General features: G+C 35.2%; 1 protein-coding gene across 3 annotated transcripts; it reads right to left on the bottom strand.

Annotated features, from left to right (window-relative positions):
- Positions 1-16,604: 16,604 nt before the first annotated feature.
- Positions 16,605-20,066, bottom strand: LOC140757489 (uncharacterized). Of its 3 annotated transcripts, XR_012103988.1 has the most exons (5): positions 19,790-20,066; positions 19,106-19,351; positions 17,900-18,035; positions 16,830-17,102; positions 16,605-16,793 (listed from the first exon to the last, which is right to left on the bottom strand). XR_012103988.1 is itself a non-coding variant. In XM_073093232.1 (4 exons), the coding sequence occupies exons 1-4, from the start codon at positions 19,885-19,887 to the stop codon at positions 16,947-16,949; spliced, it is 636 nt and encodes a 211-aa protein (XP_072949333.1). In that variant the 5' UTR covers positions 19,888-20,066; the 3' UTR covers positions 16,605-16,946. The 3 variants fall into 3 exon arrangements, 2 of the variants coding, with proteins under 2 accessions (XP_072949333.1, XP_072949344.1); XM_073093232.1 differs by having other exon boundaries at positions 16,605-17,102; XM_073093243.1 differs by having other exon boundaries at positions 16,605-17,102; positions 19,106-19,336; positions 19,790-20,063.
- Positions 20,067-22,707: the final 2,641 nt, after the last annotated feature.

Genomic DNA, 22,707 nt, shown 5'->3' with positions numbered 1-22,707 from the left:
CATTTACTGGTGCTTTTATTATGTTTATTATTGGAAATAGGAATAACCCACTAATTTTCGCTGTATGCTATCATTTGACTTATAGCATGCGAGATTTAAATATTATATTCCATGATTAATCTGCGTTGCTCTCTTTGATGTTAAATTATGTTAATATAATATAATTAAATGCAATCGATTATTTCCTTTTGTTACGTAACAAACACCTTTTCAATTCTATTAATCAAATATACTTTGATCGCAAATTTATTTCCAGTCTACTTAACAAACGTTTAACGTAGTTGTGTCACCGGTCCTAGATTTTTTCATAGCGAAATGTTTATGTATGAAGGTGTCAAAACACTCTGTCGAGCACAAATTGCCGGCGGCCCACTAAGGGCATCTATTTGAATACCAACATGTGGTCCAAGCACCGCACAATGGGAGCAAGAATCCCCCTGGATCTGATCACTCCCAGCTAGATAGCCTTGTATGAAGATTTATTGCATGCATAAGCTTATTGAATTTTAATGGTCATTATACTATTGTCCCTCTAAAGTAAGCCGAGATTCTGGAAGTTAGGAAATTATTCATAAATCCATAACAATGTTATCTGCGCATACGCAAAGGTCGAACCGTGAGAGTTTTAAAATCGATTGCTTTCCGATTGAAAATTTTAAGCTATTAAGTTGCTGATAAATCTCAGGTCAGCGCTGAATGTCAGATCGACCTGCGGTGAACATAACACCTTCACTAATAATAATGTTTAGTTTTTTTTCAGCACTAACTTTGTGTCGCGACTTTGAGTGAAGTATTTTTACTTTTGTGACAAATAGATTTATGTTATATAGTTAACTTGTCCCAATGCTGGACAGGGCTGCAATGTTCCACATTGGTTGCCAAGTGCGAATTGGTAGACTTCACACCTTGAGATTTTATTAATGTACTCACAGAGATCCGCGCTATGCTCATATTCGCTTTTACAGTACTAGATAATTAATTTCTAAGGTGCGTATGTAACTCTGTAAAATAAGATGTGCCTGGTATTCACACCTCGGACCCCTGATTGAGAGGTTGAGTTCTAACCACTAGATTATCACTTCATCTAAAAGGTTTATGTTTGCTTTAGGTAAATTATATTTATATATATACGTAAATAACTTACGTAAATAACTAGTTAAATCAGTTGACCATGACGGTATATTTAATCTATTATTTTGGCACATTCCGAAGCTTCATGTGACTAATCACTAAGGTATTGTTGAAAACCAAATTCATGTAAACGGAACCGGATATCAAAGTTGTTGGTATTCCAAAAGTTCACACGCGCTCCACGAAAATACACACACTTACGTCTTACAATAAACTCTATTGTATTGTAATAAGACTTAGGACTTTGTTAATGCAGCTGACGACGACACGTGGAATGGTCTATTTTGAGTCTAATTTGTTTGAAAAAAGGTAAGGGGATATGTCTTCGTGAGATGATAAAGGTGTATAGGTCAAGCGGACTCGTCCTAGTGCTAGGTACCGAAATGTCACCGTCCCGGACATAGTCAACGTGCAGTAATGCACCGAAATACTAGAAGTGCATCTCGGAATCTGATCGAAGGTGTAGTCTGTAAAGGACAGTTGAACCCTTCGAGGTTTAACCAAGACCCAGCGTAATTCTACCGAGTAATAGTAGTGTCAAGCCCTAACTTTTATTTTGCTACATGCCAATGAAAATTTTTTTGGAGGTCGTAGAGCCTTTGTAGTTCGACTCCGGAAATACCACCGCCACATCTTTTTCTGCCTATATGCTTTGCTATGTTCTTTTGAAGAGGGGTAATGAAGACATACTTATTTAAGGTGTTCCAAATTAGACCTCAAGGGTGGCACTAGCAACGCATCTGTTGCCGGTCTTAAGTAGGAATCTAATCTTATCTGGGATTGATGACAAATATCCATCAGATGGTCTCCAATCTGCATGCTCATTTGCTCTTCCAACATAAAAAAAACTTATGGTCATTGTGTCAATTTACTATTTAGTCTTATACAGTAACAATAATCTATGGCCAATCATTGATAGAATTTTAATGCTATTTGTAATCACAATGAAACGTTATAATCCTCCAAAATCCACCTAACATTACACGCCAAAGCCGTTTACGAACTAAACTCCGTAGTTTTTGATGATCTTTACAACTCTTTAACGGTTATTAGCAAGTATAAACGCTTACTCGACATTGCTTGTTTCGTGTTTCTATAGTAACGCAAGTATAACGCTAACTCGACATTGTAACTCGTTTCGTGTTTCTGTAGTAACGCTGTGAAACGGCCGGCCGATAGAGGCCGACTTCGTTATCGGTCAACGAATGCCCTTTGCGAAGATGAGCTGTTACGAATTACCACGTTTTTACTCATTTTAAGATGCTGAATTAGGGAGAATGTAATTTTTATACAAGTATCAAACGTTAATTCTACCACATTTAGCTTCAAACTTAAGTTTACATCGTAAAACGGGAGAAGTCTTTGTAATTGGATTGTAGCGGCAGGACTACTACTATTCCGATATTAAACTATTATTTTAATTGGAATAATCACTTTTACAAGAGGTAGGTATTCCAATTCGAGTGGTGGAGCAATCAACACGTCTGCCAAACAGATATCTAAATAATGAATCTAGATTCCTGATATGGGTGAGGTGTTTGTGTTTTACAGGAACAATACTGGCGCGGACGCAATGAGTGCAGAAAACTTCATTAAAAGTTATTTTCTGGTATATTATCTTCTGGTAGAAATGTAGCCTTATTCAGTTAAATTAAAATCATCTTCTAATGTAAAATTATGTGGATATCACGATGTAACTTCAGGTATCCATGGACTTTAATTGCCTGCCGAATTCCAAGTACAATTTTATGAGCCGTCTTCATTAGCACGCACTTTTAGATTTAGATTGACACCACACGACATGCCACACATTTGAGATAATTTCATCACCCATAGCAACACCATCGCAATGGGCTACTTGCAGAAGGCCGACGTCGTTATCGGTCAACAGCTGACCTTTGCGAAGATGGTACCTACATACCACACGCTTGCAAGCAATTTACCGATTTACCAGCCAGTCAAACGAGTGTTTCGGAGATAAATTTTGTGATTAATGAGTCTATTTCTGTTATTTCTAATATTAAACGTGAATCTTTAACATTTTGATAAGTCTACATGCATGTAATTTCATAGAGCTATCTAAGGTTAATTTAGATTTTGCTCGCGTAGTGCTCGAAGTTGTCACACTACCGGTTTTGACAAGCTAAGGGTCCGATGTTTGATTTGTAGCAATGCAAATCTGAATTAATTTGGATTTCTGTGCTAGATCTAAGTATTTTGTACTTGAGTGCATGGTTGTACCTAAAACTGAAAGAATTGTAATGAAAAAATTGTATCAAAGCTTAAAACAGTATAAATTGATAAGTTCCAGTATATGACATACGCACGTGAAGTGTATGGGCCGCGTCCTGCGGGCAGCGCGTGGGCGCCGATGCACGAGATTATGCACGCCCGTCACATCCGATTGCTAGACTGGAGGGCACTTCGCTTTGCACTAAGAAACATATTGCACCTTCACACCACAATGAAATCAAACCACCATATTTATCATCCAAATAGAGGCAGCAACTATTTATGTGTATAATTCCTTTTTACCCTCATAGTACCTATCCACGCATTCCCTATATTGATTTTTAACCAGACAAATTGGTAAACTAATGCCTATTTCATTAATAAAATTTCATTCCAACTGAGCATACTTAAGCGGAAGAAATTATATCAAAGCTTAAAGTTTGAAGTTAAAACAGAACAAGTATAGATTGATAAGTGCCAGTATATGACAACGCACGTGAAGCGTATGATCCGCGTCCTGCGGGCAACGCGTGGGCGCCGATGCACGAGATTATGCACGCCCGTCACATCCGATAGCTGGACGGGATGGCACTTCGCTTAGCACTGCGAAACTTTTTGCACCTTCAGATTAGCGTATGGCCTTAAGAAATCCTACATAACATAAGGGAAGAACTTAAACACTTTAATTGTTACGTATTTAATTGTTTCTTATATTCAACCATTTTCTAGGATTCCGTTTTGGGTGCCTTAAGCACACTAAAATACAACAATTTAATTTCATATTGTGTACGTCTATAATGTCACATTACTGCATAAGATAACATCTCAAGAACTAATACATAGGTAATTTTGCACTGTCGTTTTATTGCTTGTACCGCACCTATGTAGGTATCTACAGTCAAATCCTAAGATATCTTTAATATTCAATGATACGAGTAGTTTAAAGCTTTAAATATCAGTAAGAGGTAACCTGAAGTTTAAGTTACATTTATTTATGATTCATTTAAGAATCTCGATTTATAAAATTGATATATTATGTAGGTTTTGACAATTAACTAAATAAACAACTAAAACATAAATAAAAAATTTGGAACAAATTTATTTTTGTTTATTTCATTTATTGGATTCGAATTTATTTTATTTATTACATAAAACAAGAAAAGTTTTGGTAGTAAATTGTATCAGGAGGTATTTTCGGAGAAAAGTTTTCTCCGAAAAATATAATAAGTTAAATTAAAATAACATAAAGTAGAGCATAATCTTCTTACACAATGGATCGCCATAGTCCAATCCATAATTGATACAGGGCGACGCTAAAAACCAATAGCGGGTTGTAAAGATTTACGATCGGTTAATGTGCATGTGCTGGGTTATCAACATTTATTATGATAATGACCGCCTTGAATAATGTTTTAATATGCGACAGCGAGCCTTTGTGAGGTATGAACTGAATTAAATATGTTCTGAACATAATAAACGCTGTCTGCACTCACAGCCACACACTAGGATTCCCTGTGTCGTGGGTGCCATGGACACACACAAAGACGAATACACAATCACCGAAACCCAGATATCTAAGTTCATTATTCAGGTATCTGTCTGGCCGGGGATCGAACCCGGAATCCTTTGCACGTCACACCGGTACACCACAAGTGTAAATAAACTTATGTATAGTTAGCGCCAAACTGCTAGTCCGCTCTTAAGTTGTTGCGAGCAGGTGTAGTCATACAATTTGCTATGGCGACGCGACTCATTTCTTTATTCAGAGCGGACTAGCAGTTTTACGCGGACTATACATGGTGTTACGAGTTAGTCCTTATGGCAATGTAGTGTGATCAACTTGAAATAGGCCGTAACACTAACCATCTTAGTCTGCAAGAGTGACAGAGCAGTTATATAGAATGACCGACATTCTATCTAACTGCTCTGCCACTCTTGCAGTTCCATATGCCATCTGCCATATGGAGTTAGATGTCTATGGCCAGAAATGACACTTGCCACGAGACCTACATACTAGTTCACTATGGAATAATAAAAATAATCTTTAATTATACATAATAATTGTATTACACGAGAATTGAAAACAGTTTTGAACACCTAACCCATTCTATATTAATAAAATAATTTTAGGAATAGTTCAACCGATTGCAAGATCGCTACGAAATAAGTAGTAAAAAAATAAGTAGGAACAACTATTAGTAGGAGTTATTGTTGCGTAAATAACAACATAAAAACAACAAAATTCACGGAACAATAAAGCTCCACTTTAAGTTATTTAAAAATCGTCATGCGTTTCAAAAGCTATAGCTTCGTACTGGAATAGAGCCTTAACGCTGACCAGTATAAACAAACCACAAATTCAACAGCCACAATCATTCATCACATCACAAGGTTGCAGTCGTCATGAAATTGTCTAAATTCCCGCATAGAATACATCACAAACAACAATTGCACGCGAATTAGGGCTAGCGAATCTGAACCCTATTGTCTTTGTATGATATGACCTTTGAATATCGAAAATATGTAGAATGCGCCTATACATCATATTGTGGTATTCTACTGCAGATACGTTGATCTATCCATGTTACAAACTCACTTAATCTTTGAATGTGGTAGCACCCTGTGGGATTCAACTCGAGTGGCATTGCTGCCACACATATTTCTGGATAGTAATACGCGTGTTAAGCACTCATGTGTTTTAGTATAGGAGGGTATATAGGTATCTAATATAGGTAATAATATAGGAATAGGTAACATGCATGTGCTACTGTCGCTCATGGAAATCTGTAATCAACCCCAAATTGGATTAGATTATTAGATTTAGACCTGAGGTCGATCACAAATGCGCCGCTATTCCTAAGGACTAAACTGGAATGCGTCGGATAAGTATGTCTTTCTTACTAAGCCCTTCAAATCGGAGCAAGTGTTTTGAGTTAGTTTTAAAATCTGTTATCTACAAGATACCATTTTAATACCTCTAGCAGATAGGCCAAAATAATATTTGCTCATAAACACAAATACTCGGACACATTTACACAAACTCTATATACCTATTTTTTACATTCTTAGGTTAAAGCCTGATGGTTATTGTTCGTTGACACGGATGAACGACAAATACGGAGCCTTTGGTGACCTACATTTCGTAGACGATAGCTTTCGTGCCTTATGATTTTCTTTATTCTTTTTCAATTGTTAGAATGAATCTCAATATATATTTTTTTCGAAACACTTCGACTTTGTTTCTATGAAATATAGGTATTGTTTTTAGTTTTTATATTCGTATTGATTTGATAGGCAAAACATAAGTTTAATTGATTTTTATTATTAATTTATGAATAATAGATATATCATAGTAACTCAATGTATCGAATTTTGCTTGTTATTTTATATTGTTAGCAACGACGGTAGAAGAAATAAAATTTATTTGTCAATTGAGGGTAGTAACTAAAAATAGGCGTATAAAAGGGCACTGTAGATCGCCTTCTGGGTAGTAATTTATTTCAATTGTTATAAATATAAATATAAAAATATAAAGTACGTTACTCTGCCACTTTTGTTGTTGAATCTATTACCTTACTTGTTATGATAACTTTGTAAAGTAAAAATGTTCTCTGTCTATAAACGTTGTTTTTAAATAATTTCCTGATGAGTTTTCCTGACAATATTATAATTTTGAAGACTGAGAAGAATCTGCCTGAGTTTACTACTAAGAACGACCACTTCAAAATTAATTTCTATAAAAATAACTTACATGTTACACCAGGGATTGAATCCGGGACTCTATAAATGGCGACATGTTGTGTGACTGTATTACTTAAGTCATTTATTCATAAGCTGTCACTAATCTCGCTAATCTAGACCTTATTGCTCTGTTATGATATTATTATGATGTAGTTAGTCTCATAACGCGTAAATTATTTAAGAGTCCATAATTTTAAGCTCTACCACAGTAAGAGAAGTAAGACTTATCTAATACAATGCAATACTTAAATCTCGAAATAAAGGAGAAAAAACATGTAAATTCAATTGAGCTACATTGTTATGAATTAACGCTGCTGTTATTACGCAGTAATAGGTATGGCGGTGGTGTCACCAGAGTCAAACGAAAAAAGATTCTACCATCTTCAAACCTTCAACCTTTTTTTTTTTGTTTTCGAGGGGGAAACCTTCGAAAGGTACCTGGTGCCGTGGGAGCGACAGAGTTAGGTGGGATTCTTACCGCACCAAACCCTCCCGGTGGCCGCCCTCGACGCTGCGCAAAGGACTCCGGGATCTCCAGAGGAACGCAACCGGAGCCCTCTTAGCACGTTGCCCCGTCGGGCTCCGTCCAGGTGAGCATGCCGCTCACCACACCGTCTGTTGTACACGACGGTATGTGACCACACATACCGCCGTCCTTCCCGGGGTCGCTGGCCGGGCGGTTTGAGCTCCCACTCTTGCCGCCCGCAACCCCGGAAGCCCCTTTTAGTCGCCTCTTACAACGGCAGTGGATACCGTAGCCCTATTCTGGTCCCGGAACTACAGGGATATCAAACCTTCAACCTAGTAGCAATATAAGAAATAAAGTATTTAAACTGATATTTGATATATTTATATCTAAATCGAATCACATTTTATTTCTACTTCCCCAATAAAATTGAGAACAAAGCTACTCGTAAGCCCTCGAATCAATATTTCGCAGGCGACCCAAACCAAAACACCATGTTTAACTACAAAGGGAATCGTAAACTTTCCTCTAGTTACGAGAGTTTCCTAAGAGTTTAAAGTTTGCTCAACTTTTCAATCAAGCCCCTATGCCCGTGTGGAGTAAATTAGGGGTCTTCAACTAGCCGCTGAGGTATCTTCATGCTAACTTTTGAGATCTGATTGAAGTACAAACTACTTTCTATGTTAGTAAGTGTCTACATAAGTAAGTTTTGTTCATATGTACTATCATGTTTCATTATTATTAAAGGCACGTTGTTAAAAAATCGGTTCCCAATATCTATGTAACAATTTGTATTGCTTTTTTTATTTCCTATTTTTTTATTTTGTAAATTATTATCTAAATATTGTGCCTTCAATTTACTCATTTATTGAAAAAAATATTGATTATTACTAGCTGACCCGGCAAACGTTGTGTTCCATATAAATAAAAAAATATTAAGGGTGAACAACCCTCATCACTTAGGGGTATGAAAAATAGATAGTAGCCGATACTCAGACCTACTGAATATGCATACAAAATTTAGTGAAAATCGGTAAGGCCGTTTTGGAGGAGTACGGTAACTAACTTTGTGACACAAGAATTTTATATAAAAGATTAAGCATCAGGTACAAACTTAAATAAAAATGTTTTCTGAAAAAAATTTTAGGCTTCCTAACATTGTCCTTTGAAATAATAAAGGACTAATAACTAAATTTGTTTAGCGAATAAGAACAAATAAAACATTTCAATAATAAAATAATTGTTACTATATTCTCAGAGTAATAAAAAATAATTTCTAAGTACTATGATGATGTAAATTTAATTTCAAATTAAATACGGAACACATGTTGCAATTTTTCTGTTTACTTTTGCTATTTTCCTTTTTCATTCTAAATATATTACCTACAAGGTACAAAACTTAGTATTTGTACAGTTTACAGAAATCGTAAAAGATAAGTGAATTTATTATCTGTTAGTATCCGTACATCGTACCCTCTTCGTGTTAGATCTGCCCTTTAAAATACCCGCTACTCCGATTGAGATAGAGAATTGTACTGTGGGAGAATTTTGAACGAGCTTTAAATTATATTAAGTATCGTTTGAAAATTCCTCTTTAGTGGTTTAGCAAACGTAGTCTACTTTTTCAAAGTGTGATAGTTTGATAATTTGATTCATTGATAGCGTAGTGGTAGAATAACGCCCTGTTATTTTGGAAGTCGCGGGTTCAAATCTTAGGAATGATCTCTGATTTTTCAATAAGCAATAGTGGTTGATGCAGTGTCCCTGTATTGATTTCCGATTATATCTTATCGCACTGATAAATTTAAATTTCTGTTGTTGATCGTGTTTATGTCTTTTCATGTGTTTCATTGACAAGAAGATAAACGCTAGTGTGGCTAATAGTTTATTAATTATTATAATAAAAAATCATAATATTTCTTATAATTTCGAGGAAATTCTTGTCTCCAATTAAAACTCGTTTTAACTTAGGAGAACATTGTAAAACAAGATTCCTAGTATTCGATCAGATTAAGATCAATTTACACTCGTAGCAGATTATTTCACATAACATTAGAGTAAAATCATTCTCCGAAAATACACAAGATCAAAATTATCATCAACCCATTATTGACCCACCGCTGGGCACGGGTCGCCTCTCATAATGAGAAGGTTTAGGTCATAGTCCACCGCGCTGGCCAACTGCGTATTAATAGAATTCAGATACCTTTGAGATTTTTTTTCATAAATCTGTAAGGTATGCACGTTTCCTCACGATGTACTCCTTCACCATTTAAGCAAGTGATAGTTATTTTTTTCTAATACGCACATAATTTTGAAAAATCGGAGGTGAGTGCCTGGGATTTGAATCTCGAAACCTTCGATTGAGAGACCGAGTTTCTTAACCACTAAGCTTTCACTGCTTTTCTAGACACAAGATACCGATGTTCATATTCTATTAAAATTTAAATTTTCGCCCACCCAAATTGAAAAATTCGCCCAAACATCCGAAAATGAATTCTCACACAATGTGTCATCACTAAAGAAATTTATTTTTAGTCAACTTACGTACGACTAACATAAATCTCGCTAATCACTTGTGGACACTGACCACACTTGTTTGTACGTACTCATTCGCAGTGCATTTAACTCGTCCGAAATTTTATTTTCGGTAACACAAATAGCCGGAATTTGGCTCCCGGACGCATCGGAGTATTTACCGATAAGTCCTCTTTGTACGTGTCCTTCTCGGTATATTTTTAATTTAGCCGTTAAAGTGTCGATGGGCGCTGATTCAGAACAAAGTATTATTTGAAGTATTATTTATAATATAGGAGTAGTAGACGAGCATGCAGTCCCCCTGTAAGTGGCTACTGTCGCCCATAGACATCTGTAATCAACCTCAGTTAGGTATATTCATACCTAAGGTCGGCCACAGATGCGCCGCCACCCCTGAGAACTAAGCTAGAATGCCTCAGAAAAATATGTCTCCCTTCAAACCAGAACACAGCATCGTTTAACGCTGTTGTTATGAGTCAGAAATAGGTGTGGAGGTGGTGCCGCCGGAGGAGACCATAAAGGATGCTACCACCTTCCAAGTAGAAGCAGTATAGTTTGACTAAGGCAGTACCAACGCTACACCGATTCATAGCGTAAAGTACATAGTTTTGCGTTTTGATGTAAAGGTATTGATGCCAGCTGATTTAGATGCGAGGATCTTAGTCCTCAGGAGTGGCGACGTATCTCTCATCTGACACCGATCAAGAAATTGGTTACACGTGTCCTTGGGCGGCAGTGAACACTTACCAACAGGTGGACTGCAACTTTGCTACTCCAATCTATTTCTCATAGGACCTTCAATTTTCTGTAAAAGTGTCAGCCTTTACAGAAATTTAAGATCATATATATATTTATATAAACTAATTTAAAAAGTACTGCAGCTATCAATAGTTTCAGACATAAACCAGATTAAAAATCCTAGAGATTTCATCAACTTATACGTCCACTTCAATTTTAAGTAATTCTCACTAATTATACCTTAAATGCTTATAACTTAACATCATAGATACTAATTTAATATCCGAAAGATAACCTTTTTAATATTCAGATTAACTTCGCAATCTTATAATATGTTTTCACCTTTAAAGAATATAGATTTCAGCAACAATGGAAGTTGCCAAAGGCTTTTGATGAGAACAGAGCTTTCGCTTCGTATCATGAATAGGCATCCTAAGGCGATTTGAGGATTACCAAATGTAGAGCGCGTATAAAAGTGTAAGAGCACCGATTATTATATTATTTAGGTATTACGTTTTGTGGTCTTAGCGAGATGTTTTAATCTTAGATAGCCTTACTAATCACTTGTTTTTGTTTATGGATCGTGTAAAGAAAGATAAATAAAAAATGAACAAAATCGTTTTTGAGTTAGTCTTTTGCTAAAAGGCATTTTTGCTAAGAACTTTTATTACAATTATTTTATGTTGTTAGAGTACCTATATATTGTTAATAAAAATGTAAAGATTAAAATGGAAATTCGTGTTATTATATTACGTCGACGCCAATACTCGTAGCATTTTTGCGAAAACAATTACGATAAAAAATTTAACTAAAAAAAGTAATTTATCTTGATGGACAATGGGCAACGCATCGTCGACATCATCAATAGTTTCAAAGTCAAGCACCTTTTCTAAATTATCAAAAAATGTCTCTTAATAAACTCTCAAAACAACCGATCCAATTCCTCTATGTTTTATCTTTTTTAAACCGTGAAGAATTGCCGCTGTATCCCGCGTTTAATCCTATGTTGTGCTTCTTCCACACGTGCTATCGTAAAAAACGTGAATTCTACTAAATTTCTACATCTCCACAACACGATAACACGAGACACTGAATACCTATTCCGACTGAATCCTGACACCTGGTCGCCACAAAGAGCAATGATCGATCGTGTCATTTGGCACGCACCATCGGTCAACTGAGATTTGCACAAAATCGGTAGAGAGATGCGAATTTGAAATGTCGATACAGATGTCGATAGTTTTCATATTTCATGACATTGGCTATAAAATTAATATTATGTCATTATTGAAACTAAATCAATTTTACACTTAATATAAATAATACTGAATTAGTTTTACACATTATATAACTTATATTCAAACTATTTTAGCTTACTACTATAAATGTAATGGAGCGGCAATAAAACAGAATTAGCAACTAACGAGACTGTTATTTTGACTAATAATACCAATAAATTTTAAGTATCTGTATATTAAATTTGGACATTTTTTGAATGATCTTTGCAATGTGCTAAGTGTAGCGTGGGGCGTTGATGGGCCTAAAATTTTTTCATAAAGATAATTAACTAATTCAACACTAACTGATACCCATTTCAGTTAGTAGTATTGTAATGTAATAATCGATAAACATCAATCCATCTCATGCAATTATATCCTATTTTTATTTAGTCTACCCTAGTTTTATTGATTTTTTGTTTAGGTAATTAGATAAAAGTACGTGAAACTTTGACAGATAAAACATGTGCAACATCGTAAATAGATCGATAATATCGACATAAATATGTTTACGACATCACTACTTAATAGTGACAAGTTTAATACGTATTATTGACCCGAAGATCAATGATCCACGGGTATTTGGGCGAATAAAATTATGCAAAATCATCGTGGTATTGTTGCTTGTATTGACCTTTTTACTTTATCCCGAGAAATATTGAGCTTTATGTCATAATCGGCAAAGCGATCGTGACCATTGTTGCAATATACTACATGCTACGTCATTGTGTTAACGGTTATTGTTACTATTAATAATATGTTTAAATACCTAAAATAGGCTCCTTAGACTCTGTTATTTCGAATACGGTATATTAGACTGCTCTATAGAACGTTTAATTATACTACAACACATACGGTTTGAAATAAATATCGGCATATTGTTTTATCAAAATACCAATTAATTTTTAACGTCTTGTGGATGTTATCATTATTTATATTGGCGTAAGAAATTAACAGAAAAAATATATATTTAAAAAATAATAATTTTCAATTGAACAGAATATACGAGTAGGTACCTATGATACCTACGAGTATATTGAGGAAAAGTATATTTAGTAAAAATATTTCCATGTTCTGTAAAAGTTTACCCGCTCAAAATTGCTTGCGGGAATCGTAAATTGGTATATCATATGATAATACCTTAATATTTTTTCTCCAAATGAAAAGACAAGTTACAACAGTCTGTTCCATAGCGCATTTTTATGTTCGTCAGACAGTCCATATGTTACTATAAAGCTATAAACAGTACGTTAATTAAATCCGAAGTACTATAAATACGTGCTTCGTTCAACAATTCAGAAGTGCATCACGTTCCCAACGGTCATCTGGCAGTTAGCCAGCTAAAATACATAAAAAACATAAATACTGTTTGTCCGTCGACTCGGGCATCGGTCATCGGCTCGGGCAATACTCGGAGAAACATTCGCATTACTCATGCGAATAAGTACAAATAGACAAACAAACAGTAGCTCAGAATGCACTCAGGACACTTATATCCGAATAAATTACGCTTGTAACGTACCTTTAAAGGCATAAGTGACTTCAAAATTAGTAAGAGTTTTTTTAAAGAGATTTGCTTATACAAAAATTGGTTACTAACCTGAATTTAAGTAAATAGCTTTTTATTGTTTTTTTTTTCCTTGGAGCCAAACTTGGTTAATTATCAGGATTACTTTTATATGGCACGTTTTATGCCATAAATAAATTTTAGAAGTTGTAAACTTGTCTCTTTATTCTGAGGGTTTTTCAACCCATTGGTTCCAGACACGGTGATTCGTGTACTTTCTTTTGCAAGTCTGTTATAAGAAAGCGTTCTCGATTTTCTGTTTGTTTCTTTTGCTGTATTTTCAGAAGTATCTTAAAATGAGCAGAAGGATGTGTGATATACTCGTATATTTTCAATTTTTCATTTTTGAGAGGATAGAAAGGCTATGAAAAGGAAGAAGTAGAGCGGTTTTATGTAGGCTTACCTAATATGCATCAAAATTCTTCAATTGGATTCTTATTCTTACAGAAAACTTCGATATTCGTTAAGGTAGAGGATTTAGTTAGTTAATTTATCAAAGAACACAAAATCTTTTTAAATGACTTAGTAGATACATTTAATCTTGTTTAATGTATTTGTAGTAAAGTTAGAATAGCAATTTTATATAAATAACTGCTGTTCATATGTAAAAATGCTACCTTTATGCTTAATGCTATGCTTTAATAGCATTTGATGTAATGTGAAATAATGTAATTACCGTACACACCTGTGCAATATACTTATTTTCAAGCATTATTAAACAAGTTTTATTATATTCATACGTTATAACAAACATCCCATATTATAATGTCCAACAGTCCAACTTCTACAAACAAACAAAATTTAAACAAGACCGCACCGAAACCAAAAACAAAAATGAAAAAGTCATCCAACTTCCCGGCTTTCAAATCAAACAAGCGATCGGCCAATATTTGCCCCTCATACATTGTTTGACCAAACTTTTCGCACCCGAATCGCTGTTAACGGGACCCTTGTTGCCCAATAAAAATAACCAACAGGTCCGGTCCGGAAATCGGGAATTTTCTTCTAGGGATGGGGATCTGAGATCGATTAATCGAATCGATCTTTTGGACCAAAAAGTCGATTATTTTAATCGATCTCCAGTAATGGATCGATTCAGTGAATCAATCTTTCATCCTAGAAAATCAAAAGTAGATCTTTTCAAAGTTGGTTAAATGTGTAGACATTTTTTGCTGACGGATTATTATTTCAGTGCTAGTTTAGTCCTGATGACCTTTTCTTCTTTTTCGCTATCTTAGCCCTTTCTAGATCGAAGATCGATTTTTGGAGAATCGATTCTTTGGGCGTCGATTTTTTTTAATCGATTTCATGCAGTTCGATTCGAATCGATTCAAGAATCGATCTTTTTCGGAAAGAATGGCCATCCCTATTCTCTATCCCTGTCCTCGCCCTCAAGATTTCCCGACATACGTTTGCAAAGTAAACTCAGTACGATTGCGTTAAGGTTCGTATTACCTACACGTTTTCTATGCGCCCTTTCAAGTGATTTAGTCCATATGTCGAAAACAAGTGAACTGGCTTCTTAACGTGCTGGACACCCCAAATTGAGTGGATTCAAGGGTGCAAAATGGGTGTTTATTGGAATTTCCTATGGGCGAATTTCACACGCAGTTGTGGCTAGGGGTTGATCCCGATTTATGTGATAAGTGAAAATTCTTCTCGAAAAGTGAAAGGGTTGGTATTTTTATTCGTTATTACATTTTCCAATCACTCTAACAATTTATAAATATAAAGAATATTACATATGGATTATTAGAAAAATTTACAACAAATTTTCATAAGCTTATGAATCTTTTAAAGTTTTATTTAAAGGTGATTTATGATATTTTTTATACTCTTAGGCATTTACATTGATTCATAAAATCCACTAAACTGACTTTATATTTAACAAAATTAATAATAAATAAATGTGTTTTTTTCTTGTTTTTTAATCCCGCTTATGTCTGTCTCTGATGTCAAAATTTTTTTTTCAAACATAGCCCACAAACGATAATTAACTTTCATCATATCTATTATTCTACCTATATAATATTGTAAATTATAAAAAAAAATGTAAAAGAAATAAATTCTTAAAAATATTCATTTCAGGATCACTCCCCAACCGGAAGTGCGATCAATTGGGCGGAAAGGCTTGACCGCAGGGTCGAGTGACCCCTCGCGTCCCTTCAATCATTCATAAGCTTTACAAGGGTGGCTTTTAGGATTCCGCGTGGAATGCCACCGGATATTGAGGAAATATATCTCACTTATCGTTTTCACACGCTTTCACCATTGTTTTTGCTTTAGAAATAATTTCCAATAACTTCGTATAAAATGTCGTTAAATGATAGAAAATACATACGGTATATTACTAAGTTTTTCTTTTTCAATTTAATTTGAATACTATTACTTCGTTGTAAGTAATAAACAATTAACTCCTATTAGAATGCAATAACATGATTATTACCTCTGATTACAGGCCAGTACCCTTACCACGAGTTTTCAAAACATCTCACAATTTTACGTTACGTTTACTTAATCCATTATTCTGTTCCGTTTGCTTAGTAGACTGAGTAAACGTAACAATAAGTAAGTTCTCAAGTCTTTTTGTCTACCTCGAATGTTCGCAAAAAAGAGAGATAAAACATAAAGCGCCATTTTGTAATTTGCCAAAAAAGCGCCAAATTGTATGTGCAAATCATTCAGTAGGATAATATATCTATGGTGCAAATACGTAAACAAATGCCAAAACAGTCATATTTGTCAAAACGTAAAAACTCATGGTACTGAAGTCATTAGTCGTATAATGACATAAGTAGGAACAATAAGTAAGGTAATAACAGCAATAACTTTGAGCCTTAAAGGACTAAGTTCGAAATTACACCTTCAGTTCTTCAATTAGAAATAACTTGTATGTAAAAATAAAAATATCAAATCCATTATACGGAATTTATTACATTGTACAAAATTACACACAGTAAAAACATTACTAAAATATAGCTCACTTATTACTACAAATTTATCACTACGGCCGACATTTACAAGATTAAAATTATTTTGCAAAGTACTCATTTCAAAGATTGCGAATTGTACCTTGCTCTTGTGTACCTGACCTTAAGGTACATTAGTTAATACCTAAAACTTTACAAAATCGTGTACAAAAATTGGACTATACTAAAATGGTACATGACCAATTGTTTTTGGTTCTAACATGTGAAGCAAATTGTAAATTGAACTTTTTCAAATATTAAGTTTCCCATTTTAAATTAGGGTATGTTCATACAAACGCAACCTTGACTACAGTCTGAAGAACCAGTAGTATTGTTACAAAGAAGAGCACAGTGGTAGGTATCGTTTTAGTTGTCTTACTAGCGGCGAGCGCGCGAGGAGATATCACTGGCATCGCGAATGCTTGGTTGTTGCAACGATTTAACTGAAAAAAAAAGGAAAAAAATATTCACTTATAATTGTATGTAGACAAATTCGTGATTAACTTCGCACAAATCACTATTGCGCGTTATTAATAATCAATCTATCCAATGTGTTGCCTATCATAGATAGAGAATTGACAAGTCTGCATACCAAAAGTTGTTAAATTTCGATTTTGGCACACACATTTGGGGTAAACTGAATATTAGTAACATCAGTACCCTTACGACGAGTTTTTACGTTTTGACAAATATGACTGTTTTGATATTTGTTTACGTATTTACCCATACAATTTCCAATCAGCGCCCCTAGCGGATTATATCAGAACTTGGATATCTGTCAAAACGTAAAACCTCATGGTAAGGGTACAGGCGTATATCTGTCATGTCATATCACACAATTCATTACGTCTCATCACATTTTTAAAATGGAAACACGATACCGCTAACACTGCTGATATAAGGTAGATTAGATACATCATTGATACCGCTAGAGTCAGGCTAGAGAAATTTCTAACATCTTTAGACAATTTGAAAAAACCTATCCAACCCAAACCGTTAATGAAAAAATGTGTACAAACTTCCGTGCTTAGAAATATCGCTTAGCAGTCGATTCGTTATTTTTGTCAATGGATAGCAGTTGTTAAACCAAGACTTTTTGGTAGTTTGTAAATATTGAACTCGGGTTGACCACTGACCTTTTCCCACCGATCAGCAATGCTGATCCAATCATCAAGATAGAATAACTAACAGTCTTCGCTCAGCAGAGGAACATAAAAAGGGATGCGGCCAAAACATTTACCTCACAACAAGTTGTCTCCGATGAGCTCACACACCCGGACCGGCAGCCTCGCACCACTGCCTCCAAGGAGCTGCTCTTGGATATGACCGTCGTGAAACACTTGTCTTCCAAACTGTGGCATGTCATTGTGTGTACCCTGGACAGGAAACAAAGTAATATGATACAAAACTTAACTTTTTTTTAATAATATAGGAGTAACAGACTAGCATGCAGTCCACCTGATGGTAAGTGGTTGCTGCCGCCCATAGACTTCTGTAATCAATCCAGATAGGATTAGATATTCCTGCCTGAGGTCGGCCACAGATGCGCCGCTACCCCTGAGGACTAAGCTGGGTCACCTCGGAAAAGTATGTCTCCCTTACCACACCCTTCAAAACGGAACACGGCGGCGCCTAACACTGCAGTTATTAGGCAGAAGTAACTGTACATGAAGTAATTTTCACCCCAGTATTCCAGTTACGATTATTACATATTGAGAAAATATTAAGAGTGTCACACGAACGACAATTCATAAACTTAGACCAAATACATAAATTTGAAAAATATTCTCACTCAATTCAACATATCAAAACTGATCTGACTAAACCCAAAACCATTTAAGCATTGGGTAGTTAACGTTGTGGCGCTGGTGCCTCTGGAATCCAACCACCAAGGTTTGTACCTTCACCCTTCAACCAAGGAATATAAAAGCATGTTTGTGATGCTACAATTAAACAAATCGTTAAAACAGGGCTACTTCTTTTACTAAACATTTTTTTATGAAATAGGAATAGTAAACGAGCAAGCAGTCCATCTCATAGTATATGACCACTGCCCCACATAAATATATAAAAATCTTTTATATAAAATTCGCGTGTCACAATGTTAGTTACCGTACTCCTCCGAAACGGCTTTACCGACTTTAACCAAATTTTATATGCATATTCAGTAGGTCTGAGAATCGGCTACTATCTATTTTTCACACCCCTAAGTGATAAGGGTTGTTCACTATTAACATTTTTTTATTTATATGGCAACACAACGTTTGCCGGGTCAGCTAGTCTACTTATAATTATAAGTTTAATCTACTCCGTGTGAGATTGTGTGCTATTGTCAATACCCGGAGTACTAAGTTATTATACCTCGTATAATTCTTCCTTACCACACCCTTCAAACCAGAACACAGGAGTAGTTAAGACAGCTGTTATTAGGCTGTATAAGTTTTACCTGTATTTAGTAGGATCTAAGCACGATTTAATCGGCGTGTCGACTTTGTAAGCACAAACGTAGCATTCAAGAGGTCGTTTCGCCGTCGTTCTCGTTATGGCAATAGTCTTCGGCGTTGGTATGAGAGCGGGTACCCTTCGCCCAGGGTCCATGTCTGGCTTCTCGGCTGCCGGCTCCTCGCTATCATCGTCGTCATCACTGTCATTGTCGTCGCTTTCTTCCTCGGTATTTCTGGTATTGGAACGTCTAAGATTAGTTAATAATGAGCAGTGATTACAAAAACCCGTCAATTTAAAAATATAGCCTATGGTTGCTTCCTGAGATGATTCCAACGACACCTGTTAAATCCGTCAAGCCGTTCAGGTTGTAGAACAAGCCAAAGAATAAGACATACATAGATACACTCGAAAAATAATTACCCTCTAAATATTTCGGGTAAAAATACCTGACTTTTGTATCCACAAAAAAATTTGGTGGTTTATACTTGACAGGTATTTAATTATTTCATCTACAGCAGTAATACTTGTTTACATGTAGTCGTGACTTCGTTGCATTGAGTCAATTTGAAGGGCGAGGCAATATAACTTTTAATAGAACTAATAGGCACTTATTCTAAGGAGTTTTATGAATTTCTCAGTTAATTACCACTTTGAATTCCTCTCAAATTAAATTAGGAAAGCTTACTCATCATCCTCCGTCCCTTCATCATCCGATTTGCTCCCGATCCTCGCCGGCAGCACCAGCAACATAGCCAACAAAAATAAACACCTCCACCTTACCATCGCACCAACAATATGTATCCCAATATTACAACCGCTTACACGTTAGATTTATCATTTTAGGTCGAATTCTTTACTTTTACTTTCTGTTATTCAATCAAAATTTTCATCTGACAGCAGATTTCATTACGCTTTCGTGTTTGGAATGTTGCGATTGTTTTTTTCTGTCGTGTCAGTGCTGTCTGTGGAGATCGCTGAAACGTTTTCGTTTGTGAAATATGATAAAATGAGAACAGTACGTAGGTTTTATATCTGAACGTTAGGACAAAACTTAAAACGTATCAATAATATAAAACTCAAAAGTAGTTATGGGAATTGGTGTTTATTTTCAGTAAAAAAAAAATCAAAGTAGGAGTTTCGTTCGTAGCATGTCTCTTTAAAATAACTAAAATTTTATTGTTTGGATTTAGGTTATCTTATCTTAAAATCTTATCATTATTTATGAATTATAGCCATAACCATAGATTAGTAAAGATACTTCGCCGCCTTGAAATTGAATGAAACCACAAACAGCTTATTATAGTAAGTTCTTTTTTTGAATTCTTGACAAATAAAAACATTTTTAGAGAAAATTTACGAATAAATAACTAATACTGCTTAATATACATAATAAATAAATAATTTATAATAACAATTTCAAATATTTTAGGGACATTTTAGCACGGAGACGTGGCAAAACTTTTTTACGCAACTATTTCAATTCTCAAAACTGGGTACATTTTCTTGTTAGGAGTGAGTAATCTTTACTAATCTATGGCCATAACAGGTAACTAAAATTTATTAATCAGAAAATATAAACGATCGACATTCTAATATAATACGAGGATCATGATAAGAGTGTATTACGAACCACACATGTGCACACTCGAGGCATCTTCATGTGTGTTTTAGAACTAGCTACTCGCGGATAGATGGCGCGCAATCCAATCGGAACCACGACGAAATCTAAAATACATAAATATGAAATATTATTCCGCTAAATTCAAATAACAATACAAATAAATCACAAAGCCAACATTTTTAATTCATATTTTTAATTATAGAACTAATAAGCCACAAAATTTTAACTTACGACAATGTTCAAATAGGTAAGTAGTTTTTCTTTAAACCAGCAATGAATTGAAGACTTATTAAATAAAAATCAGTAAACAATAGTGTATATTAAGTGGGCAATCTACTTATTTACCAGATTTCTGTCTATAAAACTATTCGTCTTGGAAAACAGCTTTTTTCAAGTTAGATAAAGTACATTAGGTATATTTTTGAAATCCATTTAATCAGATACCCACAATCTAAATTTAGCTGAATCTTATTGGAACCATTATCTGGATATACCTATATTTATCTCCAGAATAATTCCAATAAGATTGAGAGATTGTTACCTATATTGGAACCATCTTTATTAGAAAAAATAAGAAGATATTACATTGAACAGCTTATTATCCTCTAACCTAAGGTAAGATAAAAAAATCTGTAGGTATGGTCTGAAATCAAATGAATGATGGTGGTAGGTATCTAGAACCCTCTGTGATTCGACTCCGTCGGCACTACCGACACATCCATTTCTACCTAATAACAGCAATGCTAAACGCTACTGTATTTTGGTTTGAAGGGTGTGATAAGGGAGACATATTTATCGGAGGTATTCCAGCTTAGTCCTTTGGGTTGCGGCGCATATATGGGCGACCTCAAGTAGGAATTTATACTGAGATTTTTCTTATCTGGGGTTGACTACAGATGTCCTTGGGCGGCAGTAGCCAATTACCATCAGGTGGTAGAACCTCATTACCGCAAGGTGGTAGAACCCTTTGTGGTTAAACTCCGACGGCACCAACACCACAATTCTGCCTAATAACAGCAATGTTAGGATCTGCTGTGTTCCGTTTTCAAGGGTATAAGGGAGACATACTTTTCCGAGGCGTTCCACCTTAGTCCTCAGGTGTAGCGGCACATCAGTGGCCGACCTCAGGCGGGAATATCTAATCCTATCTGGGGTTGATTACAGATGTCAGAAGACGTCAGAAGGTGGACCGCATGTTTGTCTGTCTCTCATATTATAAAAAAATACAAATAGGTACTTTTTGTAGAAGTAGAGCACGGATCTTCATAACACAATGAAACAACATTTAAAAGTAGTGTTTCTTTAAATTATAATTTCAAACTAAATTTTATTAGATAGTATGTACTTACAGCAAAATAGTACCTAGCTACTTATACCAAACTATTTATCTACAAGGCTACCTAATTAATTATGGCTTGTTGTGCAATTTAATATACTTAAGGTAATTTATTTCAACGAAGTCCAATAAGAGTAAATGAAATCATTCAACACAGCATCAGCCAATCATATTTAATACGATGGGCGGGTTCAATAAGCCCATATTTGTAAAGGGATTTCTGTATAAAATAATTCCTTTAGGCGACTTTTTTTACATGGGAATAACGCCACGAATCTAAATATATATAACTAAAGGTGACTGACATAGTGATCTATCAACGCACAGCCCAAACCACTGGACGGATCGGGCTGAAATTTGGCATGCAGGTAGATGTTATGACATAGGCATCCGCTAAGAAAGGATTTTGATCAATATATGGGATATAGGGGATGAAAATATTAGTTCGTAACGCAAGCGAAGCCGCGGGCAAAAGCTCGTAATGCATATATTTAAAGACCACGAACCTATACCTATTTTACCTGTAGGCACTTGGTACATTCTCAAGCCTCTTGAATAAGCTTTGTTTCATCGCCGTCGTCAGGCTATTACAGTCCCACTGTTGGGCATCGATCACCACGCTTGCAAAATGCTTCATTCTTAGACT

This window comes from Epargyreus clarus, unplaced genomic scaffold, assembly GCF_041222505.1.
Source record: "Epargyreus clarus isolate Ecla_fem2 unplaced genomic scaffold, WU_Ecla_fem_2.2 ptg000001l, whole genome shotgun sequence".
In the NCBI taxonomy this organism is placed as follows: Eukaryota; Metazoa; Arthropoda; class Insecta; order Lepidoptera; family Hesperiidae; genus Epargyreus; species Epargyreus clarus.
Note: the sequence above shows the minus strand (reverse complement) of the source record. Positions and strands in the feature narration are given on the sequence as shown.